Source organism: Marmota flaviventris, chromosome 11 (genome assembly GCF_047511675.1).
Source record: "Marmota flaviventris isolate mMarFla1 chromosome 11, mMarFla1.hap1, whole genome shotgun sequence".
In the NCBI taxonomy this organism is placed as follows: Eukaryota; Metazoa; Chordata; class Mammalia; order Rodentia; family Sciuridae; genus Marmota; species Marmota flaviventris.
In genome coordinates, this window is record NC_092508.1 from 26,188,132 (window position 1) to 26,206,077 (window position 17,946).

Genomic DNA, 17,946 nt, shown 5'->3' on the forward strand with positions numbered 1-17,946 from the left:
ATATAAAAACAAAACCAACTAGTATTTCCACCTCAAAAGACCTTGTTCTGAGGATGAGACAGGCAATTATGAGGCTGAATCATAAGACTCAAAGGGGGAATTTACTGTATCAATCCTTCTGGGACATTGTAACTAAATAACTAAGTTAATCCACAGTTTATAAAGCTGAAAGCATTATCAAAAATAAATTTGTCTGGGCTAAATTTCTAATCAATTAGAGCTGTACACCTTATTTTTTCTTTCTTTCCTTTCTTCCTTCATGCATCAAGTATTTATAGAGTGAGGTAATTTGTAAGGTATAAAATAGAACACTAAATTTGGTTAGCTGTTATAATATAGTAGTATCTTTGTTTAATGTGCCCTAGTACATTATACTTCCACATACAGCAGGGTTGCTGTTGGGAAAATAGGAAGGTTAGAGAGGTCAAGAGACTTGCAGACAGTTGCTCAGCAGACTGTGAAATGGGATTCAAACACAAGAGTGTCTATGTCTATATAATATTTTTTCCTTCATGACTTACAGTCTATTGAGGAGGTAATAAAATACTGAAATAATGCACTAGGAGACTGAAAACACTTAATTAGTTCAGAAGATAGGTTAAATTCATTCAAAGAGTCTTATTGCTGTAGACTCCGAGGAATTGGAGTTTTGATTGATGGAGACTGGAAAGTGAATATGTTCAGTCGCAGGGCCCTAAAAGATCCACATTCAGGGAAAGGCACCATGTATTCAGAGATTGACAGGTAGGTCACTTGGTTGAATCTCAATTTTATGAGAGGAAAGAAACAATGTGCAGAAAGAATAGAAAGGTAGGTTAGAACTAGGTAACCTGATCACTGTCTCAGGGACATTGCGATAGCTGCCCAGGAATGCAGAGACAAGACAAGCAGCCTGCTTTAAAAAAAAAAAAAATCATTTAATGACCTACTGTTATGAAACATATCATTGGTACAAAGTCTTAAGACAAACATTAGGTGCATTTGCTCATTTGACTTTTTCATACATAATCTTGAGTGATTTGAGCAAAGATTCTGCAGTGGGAAGTGATGCCAGATTAAGCAATGTTAAGATTTAAGCCACGGGAAAAGGAGGGCCAAAGCATTTTAAGCAGGTAGAAACATGTTCTGATTTGCATTTTAGCCCAATCACTGCCAGAAGTTTGGAGAATGACTTGAAGAGGAATGTCTGGTGGCTGGGAGACCAGAATGAATGCTGTTTGGGAAGGGCTGTGCCTTGGGGAGATCACTTTACCAGCAGTGTATAGGATGGATTAGATGAGGGAAGACTGAGGAGGAGACCAAATGGGGAAAATGATTTAATCATCCAGACGGGATGCAATGAAAATCTCACCTATGGAATTCAGTGAATGGGAGAGATAGGATCAATAGGGGACAGAGGTTTGCAATATATTCAAAGATTGTCATGTAAGATGATTGTGGTACCATTAATAAGAACAGAAAGCTTAAGGATGGTTGCTGGCAGGATGTGTTCATTTGGGGAGAAGGGTTTTATCCAGGTAAAAGTGAGTTTCTGGGTATCAAGTGAATGCCCCCGAAATGCAGTTGGCAATGAAAAAAAAAAACATCTAAAAAGTGCTAGGGTGCTATGGATAGAAAAGTCTGTGCTACTGGCACACAGAAAATAGCTGGAAACACAGGAATAATGAACCTTGGAGGAAATAAAACAGGAAGAAATTACAAGAGATCCTGAGTATTATCTGCATTTACGGAGAGGGAGGAGGCAGAGGACCAGGGAAGAAGACAGAGAATGGGGCACTGAGAGGCCCGGAGACTCTGGAGCACAGTGGTTATGGAAGACAAAAGGAAGGAAAAGGTCAAGGAAGTCAGCTGAGTCAACAGCTGCAAAAATGTCAGAAGGCATTAATCATGAAAGTATTTATTTGGAAAGTCCTTTGGTTAAAACCCTACAAATTGGAAACCCTCATATGGTTAGCACTTACTTGATTTCCTCTTCTTGTGGAAAGCCCATAGGATTAGAAATTGGAACTGCTTTTTCAGAGATACCACTTAAAAGAGACCCAGAATGAGGTAGGTAATAAACAGGGGTCACCACATCTCTGTGCATTGAAGAAATGGGTCTGTTTTATGCAAAACCAACTTTTGTCCTCAAATCCACAATAATTGTGGGAATGAAAATTGCTCACACTTTTAGAAAACAAAAAGGAGAAAAGACAAAGACATCTTATCAGTGGAGGACTAAAAAGGGTAACTGTTGTATAAGAAAGTTTTTTAATACTAGTTTAGAAAGAACATAAAAAGTATATCCTAAAGGGAAAATAAAGTTAAAAATCTGACAACTGGTCTAATTATCTATCTTAGTGACCCCAAATCTCATTGTTTATTTTAGAAGATCCCAAATTAGGTCTATCTCAGACTAGGGAGTCATCCCTGATTTCATTAATGTTCTTGTATCTGTAGAATGAAAGATGGGAATGATTCAGAATTCCAATAGACTGGCTGCATGGAGCGACAAGCTCATTTGCCTGGGAGATTTTTGCAGTACTGGAGGAGGTGGATTGGAAGGGCAGCATGGAGAGCGGCTTTGTAATTTTTTTAACAGAATTTGCCTCCTCTGTTATGGACCTTTTCTACCTAAATGAGATGAAAACAAACCAATTGTATTTGTCATTTTACTAAGCTAATAAAACATGAAGAAATATTAGGATTACAATAACATGACTATAAACATAGTGATTATCAATGAAGAGTTTTAAGTGATGGTCTACAAACTGTTGAAATTAAAGGTAATTGTGCTTGGTAATGGTTAACTGTTCTTCTTATTAAATCAATATTCTCATTGAGTTGGTAAGTATATGTTATCTATGTTTTTAGGTATGCATAATTTTATATATGCATATATAAATATATGATATATATTTATTATATATAATATATATTGTATATTTATTGCATATATAACATATAAATATATGATTTTATATATACATACTTGCATTAAAAGAACTATTTTGGAAATCTGTTGCAGGGACAATACTATCTTCAGGGATAATACTATTTCTGGGTTTTTTTGGGGGGTACCAAGGATTGAACTCAGGGGCACTCGACCACTGAGCCACATTCCCAGCCCTATTTTGTATTTTATTTAGAGACAGGATCTCACTGAGTTGCTTAGTACCTTGCTGAGGCTGGCTTTGAACTCATGTTCCTCCTGCATCTGCCTCCCAAACTGCTGGGATTACAGGCATGAGCCACCATGCCTGGCTATGCTATTTAGTACTATTAATAAAGAAGGGAAGAATCTATATAGGGAACGCTGTTGAATTAAAGTAGCAGTGATATTAGGAATTTTTAATTGCTTGTCTTATTTTGCCTGAAAAAAAAATTAAAAGAGTCAAAATACCCCTCACCTTAAAAGAATTATACAATTAAAGAAAAATACTTTGTCTCCAATTTCCCAGAGAGAAGGTGTGTTCAGAATTACCTGGTTCTTTGTGGAAAAAGGAAGACAACTTTTCACCAGTGGAGTGCTGAATCATTTTTAATGTGATATTGGATACAAAATAATGGGTGTAGGGGATAAGAACAACCCTTCGTCTGCTCTCTGCCACTTGTGAACTCAATTTTCCATCTGATTGTTTTATTTTAAGAGTAAAAAGTTTGGTGTCTCCCAGGAAATGTCATTCTAATTTTAGTATGGTCATGAAACAGCATCCACAAAGCTGGGTCCTTAGAAATATCATTCACTGTTTTAATGACAGAAATATAAATTTGAAAGAGATAAACTGCATTTTGCATGCATGTTTAGTGGGAAAGCTTGGGTTGTAACTTGATCATCATCTTGTCAGAGGAGTGACTAGGTTGTAACAATCAAGATGAGGGAGTCCTGAGATTGGGGGTGAGAGGTTCCTGTACAATTGGTTAGAAGAACCTAGAGCCAAAAGACAATGGACCCTCCAATTACCTGCCCTTTCTTTCCTATAATCTTACTTACACACTTCTTCCTCTAGCATTTTATCAGAGTGACTAACTCTCATGTAAACATGCTTTACAAATTATTTTAAGGCACCATCCTTGAAGAATGTGCTTAGGGGCAGCCACCCTTCCCACTCTCCACCCACACCCTAGTTTTGTTTCATCTCTCAATGCCAATGTTTAGTTCACTGTGACATTCGTTCTAAGATTTTTTGTTACCATAGCAACTTTATAAGCAAATTTAGGGGAAAATTCCTATTTTCTAAGAAAAGAGATGTATTAGAGCTTTGCAATTAAGCCAAAGGAAACCTTCAAAGAGAGGAGATAAAATATCCCATTCTCACGAAGAAATATTAAGGCACCAGAGTGGTAATCGATGCCATTATTCAGGATATCAGGGGATAGGCTGGAACATTGGTGACAAGAGTCAAGAAGGGCTGAAATATGATCTGGCCATGATGAAGAAAAGAACAGCATTCCAAATGAGCAGAACCCTGTGACAAATTCCATTTAAAGGATGAGAAATTTTTACCTACATTCTAAGAAAGACAGTGGTAAAGGTATATCATTTGTTAATTAAGTATTTAGTTTCACAGATAAAATAGTCTCAGGTGTATCATGAGAATATCTTGCCTTCTCTCAGATATTTGTGGCAAATACCCAACTTTTGGATATGAACTTCCCTAATCAGGTTTGATTAGAATTCCTAATGAAGATTCATTTCTTTTTATTCACTTATACACATATGTAGGTACATGAGTAACTATAACATGTAGTTATTTCTGAAGGCTTTCGGGTAACTAAGAGATGGCATATAAACAAAAAAGAAAATTCTGTTAAAAAACTGGGATTAAAAAAAAAAAAAAACATGTCCTGGGAAAACATAAATTAGAATAGAAAGCCAAAATGGGATGTAAGCATTAACTATTACAACAATAATTTTCACAAAGATGATTCTTGATGAATATAGCAATTGAAAGCAAAAATTTGAAATCCAGAGTGGGAGATGGAATACCAGTTCCTCCTTGTACCAGATATGCAAACTCTGGCAAATAGCTTGACATATGTAAACTTCAGTTTTGATGATTTAGTAATCTCTCACCTCATAGATTTATTTATTGGAAAGATTAAATGAATGGTTCATTTCCCCACAAAGTGTTTCATTCAGTGCCTGGTATATAACAATGAATGGTCTTCAAAACCAAACACAATCAAAAACTCCACTCAAGTACTTTAAGTTTGACAGAAGAAAATTCAAAGCTCACGTCTCCCCACTGGTAGAAGAGCTTGGCAGCATTCCACTGCAACTTCTGGTTCCGCTTATTGCCCACGATGGGGGACCGTCCGCGGGAAAGGCCTTTCTTAGTAATGTTCACATGGTGCCCTTTCATCCACTCTGGCCAGTTGCCCCTGTTGCAGCGGTGAACAAAACGGGCACATTCCAGGAACAAGGCTGCTCGGGCCACCACAGGGGCTTCCTGAGTAGGGTTGACGAGGAAATAATAATGTATGGTTAATAACTAATACCTTTAATTTAATTTATAAAAAGAATAATGTGGGATTAATAAACAGTATCTCTATGTTGACAATATTTCTGTGAATTTAGTTTATTTTAGCTTCCATGTTTGGATTTAGCTTGGCCATATTACCCAAGTGATGTCAGCACAGTCATGGAAAATCTGAAAAATGTTACCACAAAGGCAAATCTGCATACTAGAAATTAGACTTTCTAAGCAGGTTTCTATGCTTTATTCCTTCTGAGGAATCTCAAGTAATTACATGCTTCCATTTTGCATTTCAAGGGCAATTGGGATTTGAATGTAATAGGGAGTTTTTTATGTTTTTAAATATGAAGCATTTTAAATATAAAATCTTTTTTTTTAAAACCTAAAATCTTAACATGAAGGAAACACTTATTACATTTCTAGAACTAGTCTTATTTCAATCAAGGGTGTTGTGATGCTGTACCAATGACAATCTGTTATCTATGACCATTCATACATTTCAAGGGGGTAAAATTGCTTACTGCACATTTTGGCTAGTAAGAAAGATTTTGTTGAGTTAGTCTTTATTTTTTTTTCTTTTTCTTTTGTCATTGAATAAGAGATCAAATTCTGTCTCATAGGCATGGTTTCAATGGAAAATGTTTGACAAAGAGGGAATTATTTTGCTGGTAAATGAAAAAGCAGAACATTTCTTCACGAAAATAAAATTATGCACCATCTTGTCATGTCAAGATATAGTTGAAAAAATAAAAAAGATACACTTTGTTGTTGATACTCAGCTACTGGTGTGAAAATGAGATGCTCTATTGAACTATTTAAAAGATTTTTAAAATCTTTTACATGTGACATTTCCCATAGCTTAACAGGTCATAAGAAAAATATACATGAAGTATTAATGTATATTTTGAATTGTGCCAGTTTTGAAATATATATCACAATATTATCCAACAACTCAGGATTGCTTAATAACCATGGGTTACTCAGAAATATCAGATTTTCAAATTGAAGCCATAGTATTCTTAACAATACATTGACCCATGAGGTTAAACAGGGGTTAATATGTAGAGAGAGTCATGTAGCAGTTAAATTTCTTTTATAAATTATAATATATAACAACCCTATGATGTAGAAATAATATCTTTGCTTTAAGATTTTAAAAACAAGGTATAATTTTCCCACTTTCACATAGCTGGGAAGAGGTGCACACAGGATCTTTTTGTAAATTTTTTTTTAGTTATACATGGACATAATACATTTATTTTGTTTGTTTATTTTTATGTGGTGCTGAGGATTGAACCCAGTGCCTCACATGTGCAAAGCAAGTGCCACTGAGCCCCCAACTCTAGTCTGCACACAGAATCTTTGATGCCCAGATCTATACTAGTTCCATTTTGGTATCTAAATTGTCTCAACTTATACTCATATAAATCTTAGTAAAAGATGATTTTTAGAATGTAAATTGACATTATTTTATTTTATTCATTTTTTGAAATTAATTTAAAATGGGACATTGGTCCCATGTGATATTATTTTTTAAACAAATATATGATCCTATCCTTTCCCAATTCCAAATCTATTACAATATCCATCCACCTCAGTTATATAATGACTAAAGATGTGATTGGTTTCTTTCTTTCTATTCCCATCTCAAGTGCTCTATAACCCCGTCATATCAAAGTAGTTGTGGTCTCCCAAATAGAGACCACATATACCTTTTCTTATGTTGTTTCCCTGAACTTGCAGAACCTTTAAACTCCTTTTCCAACTGGAAAATTCCCACTTTTAAGATTCAGGTTAGGTACCTCCCCTGAGAAGCTTTCTTTATTCCCATCCCCTTTCAGGCAGAGTTGGTTGCTTCATGGTTTTGAGTTCCAGAGTATTTCAAACACTAGATAATTCAAGTAATTTTTTTACTTTAGCCCGTTAAGCATTGTCTCATTGTCTATGGCTTTAATGTAGCATCAAGAATATCCTGAGGAAGGGGCTTAATTTTACAAAGCATGTTACATAGTGCCACAGTTCAAAAGGCAATCTCTGAGAAAAGGCAGAACGCAAAAATAAACACTAAGGGTGAGACTCTGTCCTTAACACAATGGACACAAATGACAAGAATCAATCATTACCTCTGTGGGGCCAAGACTTGGGAATATGTCACTGGGATAGTGATCTTGAATTACATTGCAAAGCATCAAATAAATGATTTTCTGCATTAAGCTCATACATATTGTGGTGCTATACCATATAGTACATATAGTATAAATATCTTACTTATATATTCTTGTATTAGTTAGTATTTATTTTACTAAACATGTCAGATATGCTTGTCCATGTCTGGAAAAGGCTGGAACATCTGTCTTTAAAAACGAATGCCAGACTGGAGGGCAAGGCAAGCGATGTAATTTATTTTTAGCCTGTCACATTGTGACACATTCTCAATATAAAGTGATGTGAATTCAATGCTTAATGACAGGGAGACAGAAATAACATTGCTTGAGTAGCATTATGTCATGAACTTTGCCTCTTCAGGATTAAAAGGGGTGAAACTATTCTAGATCAGGACTGAGGGGTCAAAGATCTTTCCATTGCCCCTAACCATGATATGGCAGCTGAGAGGATGAACAGTGGATGAACCACTCAAATCGTGGTATGTGAGGCTGTGTAGGAAGCTCAAGGCATTTTATGAATGAAAAGTAATTTAAATTCTTTGTTCTCCAAAACTTCTCATGATAAAACTTAGATGTTATCAGTATATAGTTATTGGCCCTGGGAATTCTAAATTATAAATGGACTTGAGATGAATATGAAAAGAATTCCCATTAACTGTACAGCACAATATTAAGGGAAAGGTTGGCTATTTTCTGATGAATTTGACCCATGTAAAGTACCAAATTCAGTATTATTTGGAAATGTCACTGTTTGCAATATGGAAGGATGACAGGAAGTCATTCAAACATTGTTCCTTTATAATAGTTCTCATGAACCTGGGGGCTGACAGCAGTCTTGGAGTTCCATATTCAAGATGGCAGTACATTATACCAATTTCTGTGGAATAGAACTGTGCATATTATTGTCCAGAAAACTAAGAGATATTGAGGCACAGAGTCAAGGACACTACTCTGCATACTAACGGAAGACACTTAGCAACAAGAACAGACTTAACACTGCATGTGCAACAGCATTTAAAGCATTCTAGTGTGAGCAGGCCTGGAGTGATATTTTTTTTTTTTTTAATTTTTAGTTCCTTTCACAGTGTAGTTTAGAAAGTACTGATTTCAGAGGCAGGGTAATGAGTTACTTTGGGCAAAGGATTCTTTGAAGACATGTGGGAAAATCAGTTTCCTTCTTCTGAGGGAGTTTACCTCTCAAGGCTCAGTGCAATCTGAAGTAAAAGCAAAAAAGGGAGGCATGGCATAATGGATAAGGATGGACTCATACTATGGGCAAAACCAAGCATCACTGGAGAAAAAATGAATCAGAAGAATGCTGCATGCTGCAAATAACCATAGGATGTCAGAGGCACCATTATAAGTGAACAGCTAAACAAAAATTGACATGTCACAAAACATGTGCCGGTGGTCCTAAAAGAAAAATAGGTATATGAAAATGTCTCTTTCTCTACTTGTCTGCCTATATCACTTTTTTAGGCACTAATGAATGAGACAGAATTGCTTCCTTTCCATTCCATCATAACTTCATAGTTTATAGAAAAGCAAGAATAAACTAGGAAGACAAAGATATTAGGTTGAACCGTATGGAATTTCCAAATACAAAGGACAAAAGTAGTCAAACACCAGCAGTTTCATATGGTTTACCCCATCTTATGTAAGGTCTTCTCTGCAAGGGGTTACAGTTGTCTAGAAAATTACAAGAATTCATGAGAATGTCGTTAATGCAGTCTGTATTTCTCTAATATTCTGCAACTAAAACACTCTGAGCATCCATCTACTTTTCTTGACTTCCTTTGCTGTTTCCCCGTGAATTTTATAAGATTGTTATGTATATTGAATGTTTCCTTTATGAAAGTGAAACAGAGAATTGGGATACTAATCTAAGCAGCTGTGCTTTCTTTTGCCTGGGGACCTAGAAAATATTGTTAGCAAGATACGATGGTTAATTGAAGGTTATAATTGTAATGCATTCCTTTCCCTGAGGGACTATATCTAAGCTTATTATGTGAGAAGAAACCTTGACTGATCATGAAAACTCATATAACACTGGACAGGAACTAACTGTTCTTAAGGACTAAATATTTTATGGTCATCCCTGGGGAATTACATATTTTTTTATTGCTTTACAATAAAACAAAAAGCACTAGCTGGTACAAGATATCTGTTTATTTAAAGCCAATGGGAATAAGCAGTTATTGTGGGTCTCAGTATGTATTGGGACCTTCTTTGCTAGAGGGCATGTGCTTCTGAGTCAGTATTTATTACCTGGCTTGTATTGAATTCTCTGCTTGACGAACATCATTAACTAACAGGCACATAAGCCAAGGGACTGCCCTGTCCCTGCTCATTTCTACAGTAGCTATGGGCAGACAGGAGGCAGGCATTATTGTTTAGCCCATGATCTGGATGGCTAGTTATTTTAACACCTACTCAGATCATGGTAATATTTTGAATATTTTAAAAACGAAATGAGGTCTTCTATTTCTGAAAATATAATAGATTAGGTGCAAAGATGAACTTCTTTTGGTTTAAAACACTTTAAAAATACTGAATAAAATATTCAAAAAATTCTTTATTTTGATTTTTGCTTTGTGTCTAGAGTGATGTACAAGAACTTTGAAGAATAAAAAGTACAAGAAAGTGCAATTCTGGGGTGAGGGTGGAAATGAGCTAGCATAGATATTTTGTCCTAAGGGTTTCTGTTGACCATACAGAGACAAGAGCATGGGTGTTTAATGGGCCACAAGCTAAATATCTAGGCCCAAACATGTGGGAGGTGAGGTCAGAAATTCCTGTGCAAAGCTACGGACCTCAGGTAGGAGCCCTCTCAGAAGATGGATGAAAAATTCATTAATTTTAGACTGCATTTAGTTAAATATGTATATAACTTCTTTAAAAAATTTATCTGTAGACTCCATGCAATTCTGAGAACAAATTTAAGAATTATTTTATAGAATCTGACAAGCTAATTATAAAATTAACATGGAAAAGCAAAGAGCCAAGAATAGCTTACGTTGTTATCTTTAAAGTTCTAAGTATAAAGTAGATATTCAAAGTAGATGTGGACTGTAATAGAACAAAACCTGGAACCACACCCATACTTGTATGAAAACTTGTCATAAGATTAAGAGGGTACTGCACATCAGAGAAGAATACATAAACTAGTCAATGTATTGTGCTAGGGTAATTGCTTTTCCATATGAAAAAGAAAAAAAATGAATTCCTACCTCATACCATTTATATGGTACATTACAGTTAAAGACTTCAGTGTAAAAGATAAATTTTAAAGTTTTTAGAGGAACATAGGAATACTTTATTACTTTGGAATTCCCATAAAGGAAAATGTGAATGAATTAAAATATCTTAAATTAAAAAATCTTCTCTTGATTAAAATGTTCCACAAAAACAAACAAGAAAAGCCACAAACTGGAAGATGAAGCCATGTAAAGAGCAAAAAATGAATTAGTATTGACACTTATCCATATTCTTAAAACTAACAACAAATGACAAATAATTCTCCTTTGAAAGAAGGAACTAAAGACATAAATGGACTCTTCCTTAAAAGTGAAAACAGTAATGGTAAGCATACCCAGGAAAAGATGCCTCAAACTTCAGACTGAAATATAACGTTTTTTACTTTAATCCACTAGATTGGTAAAAATAAAAATGATGAACAATATAAATGTCAACAATAAAGCAGAGAAACGTGAACTTCAATTACACTGTTGGCACCTGCATGGAATTGCTACAATTACTTTGGGATCGTAGAGCAAAAATTATGAATCAATAATTTCACTTATATGTGTATTTAGAAAACTATCATGAATTAAGGCCCAAGTGCAATATTTATGGAGGTATTGAAAATGGACAATTTGTGAAAAAATAAAAATATCTCTAACAGAATGGATATGTAAATTTTGATATGTTCAAACAAATACTATTCATTAGTAAAAATAATATATTAATACTCACTGTCTCAATAAGATCAATGCTGAACAAAAAATAATTGTATGACTTCATATAAATGAATTTCAAAATCAGGATAAACAAAGCAAAACAAAATAATATAATCTTTGGACACATACTCATGTAGTAAAATACACAGAAAAGGTTAAAACAAAGTTCCAAAGAGCAGTGTATTCTGGGAGGTAAGGGTTTATCATTAGTAAGGAAATATAGGGACTTAAAGAAAATAAGGAGTTCTAGGGCTGGGGAGGTGGCTCAAGCGGTAACGCGTTTGCCTGGCATGTGCGGGCACTGGGTTCGATCCTCAGCACCACATAAAAATAAAGATGTTGTGTTCACCCAAAACTAAAAAAGAAAAGAAGGAGTTCTATTTTTTTAAGGTGTGTCATGGATATAAATGCTTTAAGATTTTTAATATAAGCTCTATTTTTCTATCAGCATTCTACCAACTTTAATTTAAACTTTACCTATTTTATCTGTATAACTTCTGTGCTACCTTTCATTAGTTAGATTCTTCTTAAAAATTCAGTATTTTAGGAGTACCACTAGAATTAAGGGGATACTTTGGTAGTTTATTTTTCATTATTATTCAGTTATCTCTATTTTTGTAATAAAAAAAGAACACAATACTATCTTGCTTTGATATTTCCTCTTACACATATATTTCCATCTCCTTGAAAGGAGCTGATGTGTTCTGGTCACCAAATAGTCTTGTGATGGTCAGCCCCAATATGAACTACATTTGATGCGATGAACCTTAAAGTGTGAATTACACCTAAGGTAAATTCTTCTCCTGAGGAAAGAGCACATTACATGTCTGTTCTCTGGAAGAGTCCTGATTTGGATCTATTTTCCTTGTATAATTATAGAAAACACTCCATTTCACTTATAAAAATGTCCCAGATTATATAAAAATTATACATTCACTCCCCCTAAAGTTATCTAGTTATAAAGGACAAATAAACTTAAATGAATTAATTTTCTTTATCCATGACTAGGGAAAAGTCTAGTCCCATTGACATTTTCATACTCATGTAATTGCTACTAAGCAAGTTGAAATTATTATTAGTATTACTCATGATAAGAAATTACCAAAAACTAGAAATAACTGTATGTGTTACAAATTCAAATGGATACATAAGGACAGAATACTTAAATATACAGAAAACAGAAGTTCCTTTCATTTGAACTGTTTACTTTTTCTTGTATTTTTGTACTTATAGATTATATAAGCCTAGAGGTAAAATTAGACCTTTTAAAAGCATCTATATCTTTTTTTTTAAAAAATGCTTTAATATTTGCAACTGATAATTCATACTACTGAGAAAGATTATGAGGAAGAGCTGTGTTGGACTTAATATTAAACCAATTATCCTTAAACTTAGTAATCATATCAATAACAATAAAATAATTATTTAAAACAAACAAAACCATTCAGATTGGTAAAACTTTAAGCACTCAAGTTTCCAGTACTACTTTCATCTACTAATACTTTTAAATTCTGAAGAACACTGCAATCTTTTAAAAATCACATTTTAATTATATGATTAAGGAAATAAAACTATATAAGTATTCAAACAAAAATTAGGTCATAATGCAAAAATTGTATTTAAGCTACACTTAAAAAAATAAGAGTGACAAGACAAAATTAACAAAAGAGAGGTGGGAGATAAGTTGGACTGAACTATGATGATTAACAGGACGCATTTGGTGTTTCCTTCCCCACTTAAATTCTATTTGATGAACTAGCAGAATAGTAACTATGTCTATATTATCTATTTATCTACACATCTGTATCTATACCCTCATCTGCTTACCTATATATATTTTCTATGTGTACATCTATGTATATTTCTACATCATATCAATCTATATTACACATATATGTGCACAATTATAAATATACTGGGAAACCTAAAGCATACTCAGAAACTGAGGCATTCCTGAAAGACAGGAAGCAGAGGGACCAGATATTAGGGGAAATCAAAGAGAGAGGAAACAAAAGTAAGAATACATTTTAGCAGGAGAATTTTATGAAACTTAAAATAACCCTGAGGAATTTCTAACTCAGATCAATAGGTCCAAGCTATAGTTGTCACAGCTGTACAAATGAACTTTGATTCAAGCACATAGGACATATGGCTACATTTTCCTTTCTCTTGCTTGTTTGTCAGAATTTACCAGTGACCTTACTTTCTTCACTTTTTCATAGCTGGGAAACCAATCCCAAGTGTTCCCTCACTTAATAATCATATCCTAACTTGATCTTTTTGCTTTCATACCAATAAATAAGATAATGAACATGAAATTTTTTTATAAATTGTCAAGTACAGTGAAAATGTTACGATTATTAACCTCTACCACTGCCTCCATCAACTGCCACCATCATCACCACCATCACTACCATCATTATCACCTACACCTTTTATTCAATTAGCCAGTTCTATCGAGTTTTCTCTTATTGCCTGAGAGTGGAGCTTCTTTAAACTTTGATTGATTCTGACCTTCAGAATTTTGACCTCTGAACTATGTTTACTGCTTGGCCTTAACCTAGGATCAAAGACTCTCAGGTGTGAAAGGAACTCCTACGAGCCACCAACTGCTTCGGCCCTCTGCACATATGCTCCCAACAAATCCAGTTTGATGGCAAAGCGCTCATAATTTCCCAAGGTAGGCTACTCCATCAGTGAACATCTACAGGGATCAGAAAATACCTTGAAGCTCAGGAGACACTGCTTATAACCATCAAAATTCTCTGTACTTTGTTTCTTACCATGAGATTTATGAGCTTGATGAGATCAAACAGGACCAGAGTAGGTTCCACAGGAAAGGGATAAGGAGAATCTAGGGGTCTAGCAACTAGTCACAGTCATGTTTTGGGGAATTAAAATAAATTTTAAGTTTTCTGTGGTTTCCAGTTTAATCAAATGGCAGAAGTCATGCTCTGGCAGGAATACAGTGTGCCTGGAAACTCCTGTAAAAAAACTCTTTGGAAAATAAAGAGTATCCCAGTTGGAAGCCAAATAGATATGGAATTGTTTTGACGAGAGGGAAAGAAATCCCAACACCCAAAGGTTTGATTATCAAGCTATTCCTTAATGTTCACTTTAAAATAATCTCTATTCAGAAGCCAGCATTAATTCGTTCTACTGGGATTATTTTTCAAATCTCTAAGTGTGTTGTTCTCTTTGTTACAGGTCTTATGTTTCTTCTGGGCCCAGATATCTTATATAAACCCTGAAAGCTTTCCCTGTATGAAGGGATTATGAAAGGCTTCCTTCTGTTTTTACATCACTAGGGAATGTTAACAAAGTAATTCCAATTACTGGATGAAAGAGCCTCTTTTTTGCCAGTGATAATGCATTTATTGAGGAGAAGTTCTTAACATGTTTTTGTTTTGTGGATGATTTTGGGGCAGGCGTCTATGAATTTTCTGATACCATATGCTAAATTTTGTCTCTAAGTGTGCTTTTCTTGGGAGAATATCCATAACTTTCATCCAATTCTAAAAGAATCTATGTCTCCAAATGTTAAGAATCACTGATTTAGAGAATGAATGTGTTGTGTGAATCTTTAAAATTGAAAATCTCTTATATTTTCCTATTATGAATTCACAATGTATTTGTACATGATAAGGAATATCAATTGTTTTTTGAACCATTAAAAATCATTCACCATTTTCTTTGTTACAGGAGGTCTTATACATTTAAGGGTATTTTCATTGTATCTAGAGAAACTTATTCTGATTTAATTAAATATGCATGTGGTGTTGCCCAGAGCGCTGAATGGAATCAGAGGGTTTTTCTCTGATCCCAGTTTTAGCATCAACTAACATATGACCTTGAGAAAATTCACCTTAACTTTCAGAGCTTTTATTCTCTCATGTGGAGAACATGTTAATGAAAAGATCTGCTTGGTAGTGTCCCTAACACTGCATAATATATTTATGTGCAGATTTCAGCTCAAGATCTTTGGAAGGCCTAGACCTTTCCAGTGAGTGAAGGGCAATCTGTCAAATCTTATCAGGTGCTTATTTGATGAACAGTTGTCAAATACTATTATCTCATGATTTTCCAATTGGTGTGGTTGTTTTTCACTCAGTTTTTCAACAAGTTGAAATAAAATGATTTGTTGTAATATTTTCCCTTAATCTTATTAGACAGTTGCCTGAGAAATTTGATGCCTTGTTTGTCTTAAAGTTTTCCAAAAGTTGCTATGACTGCAGGATAAAGAAAAAGAGAGATATGATAGTATCTTTGGAGCATTTCAGCTTAAACTGGCTGTAAAGTGGCAATACACCATTGTTATTGTGTATTTAACAACTGTTCAACTAGCTTCTGTCAGCTTTACATTCTTAACCACATTCAAACTAGTGGGTATAAAATATGGGGTTTATTATTTTTGAATGTTTTAAAGTGATCTCTCATAATATTTTAGCAAGAGTCAGCATGGTAGAATGCAAACTACGGGCCTATGAAGACAGACCTAGGTTCCAGTCGGACTCTATCTTTAATGGCTTTGTTAACCTTGGACTATTGGTTGGTCTTTCTGACCTTCAATCTTTTTCTTTTTCTTCTGGAAATATAGGAAGCATATAATAAATATTGGTCATTCAAGTGTATCAACCTTGGAATGTTGTGCACTATGAAGATCAGAAAATAGATCCTTTTACAAATATAATATTCAATGGGAAATGTGAAAAATAAAGTGAAGCTCTCCATCTGGGTTTTGTTGCATTATCATGAACAATTTAGCACCATGCCTAGCACAAAAGAAAGCTGTTGAGTTAATTATTATATCATGAGTATCTTGATACAACAATTGACTACAGACTTTTAAAGCCTACTACCTCTATCATTTGGTATATTTGATATGTAGAAAACTGCCCCATCCCTGCAATGACATACAGTTCAGAATGACTGTCTACTCAGGGAGGGGCCAGAGAGAGCTCCATTCAGTGTCATTGCTCTACCCTCCCCACCCTGTAAGACTAAGGCCTCTTCTGTTCCTTGATCAAATCCTGTGCTCACACTACTGCCAACACTGTGTTGTGGTGTCTGCTATTTTATACCCTTATCAATACTTTATAACCATTGCAAATCTGACAGTTATAGAATAGGGATTTATGAATATTTAATAAGCATTATTATCATCTTACTTTTCCAAATCATAAATTGACAAGGCATTTCTTTAGTATAAGTAAGATGAGGCATACTTTACTGACTTTCAGTATTTTCAGGGAACAGGTTATTAATATCATTTTTTTCAATATTTAATTGTCCTTGTGAATTTTTCCATTTGTTTATTTTGATCTGCTCCTTTAGAAACACATCATGCATGATTTAAAGGAGTGGCTGGAAGATGTGGGTCACTGGGGTTGTACCCTGAAAGGGTGCATCTTCCCTGCAGGCCCTTCCTCTTGCTTTCTGAGGTGCACAGTTTTCTTTCTCTATACCCTTCAGCCATGATGCTCCATCTCATCTCAGGCCTAGAGCAATGGAATTGGCTGACCATGGACTGAACCTCTGAGACTGTGAGCCAAAATAAACTTCTCTTCCTTTAAGTTGTTTTTGTCGAGTATTTTGGTCACAGTGATGAAAACCTAACTAACACAAATACTTTACACTCTTCAAAGTGTTCTACAATTCATTTTAAGTAACCTTTGCTTTATGTTTTCTGATTGATAGGTAACAAAACCAAGCCTTAGAGAGTTTAAAGTAATCATATAAAAAAACAACACACAAGACAAATAATATAATAATAATCTACTTTACTGTAGTTATCATATTTCAGGCATTGTGATGAGGATCTTCCATCTAATTTCTCATTTAACCTTTGCTTCAGCCCCAGGAGGTAAATATAGTTCTACTATTACTTTTACTCTCATTTTACAAATGTTCAGAGCAATTTTAACTCAGGTATTCTTAGATCCCTCACATAATTTTTAATTGTTTTATGATACATTCTGCTTCCCAGAACATGTTTATTATGATTATTTCCTTCTTTGTTTTCTTCTCTCACCTCACTACCTTTCTTCTTCTTGTTGTCATTCATTCTGAGGGGAAAAACAAAATAAAAACAAAACCCCCACAATTAAGTGTTGGGTTTGGCAACTCAGGTTTACCTCCAGTAACAGTATTAATTGGAACGAGGGTGAACAAAATCTTCCAACAACTTACTAGATCCAAAGCAGCTGCCAGGATGGATGCATCAGGTATTGTCCCTGGCTCACAGCAGTTTAACAGAAACTGGAAGCGTCTCATGCCTTGTCGGATTGCTCCAAGATTCACCACATTTTTGCTTTTTCCACCATCTTGGTTGGGAGAAAGATGGTCATCAAAACTATGGCAACC

The 17,946-nt window shown here is 34.7% G+C and overlaps 1 protein-coding gene across 3 annotated transcripts in view; it reads right to left on the reverse strand.

The window, feature by feature from the left end:
- Nucleotides 1-17,946, reverse strand: part of Unc80 (unc-80 homolog, NALCN channel complex subunit) — a 192,481-nt gene that overhangs the window by 116,914 nt on the left and 57,621 nt on the right. For all 3 annotated transcript variants that reach the window (XM_027941959.2, XM_034635733.2, XM_027941958.2), the window contains exons 22-23: nucleotides 17,773-17,945; nucleotides 5,220-5,432 (exon numbers count right to left, since the gene is read on the reverse strand). In XM_027941959.2, the coding sequence (XP_027797760.1) occupies nucleotides 5,220-5,432; nucleotides 17,773-17,945 (386 nt within the window). The remainder of the gene's footprint in view (nucleotides 1-5,219; nucleotides 5,433-17,772; nucleotide 17,946) is intronic.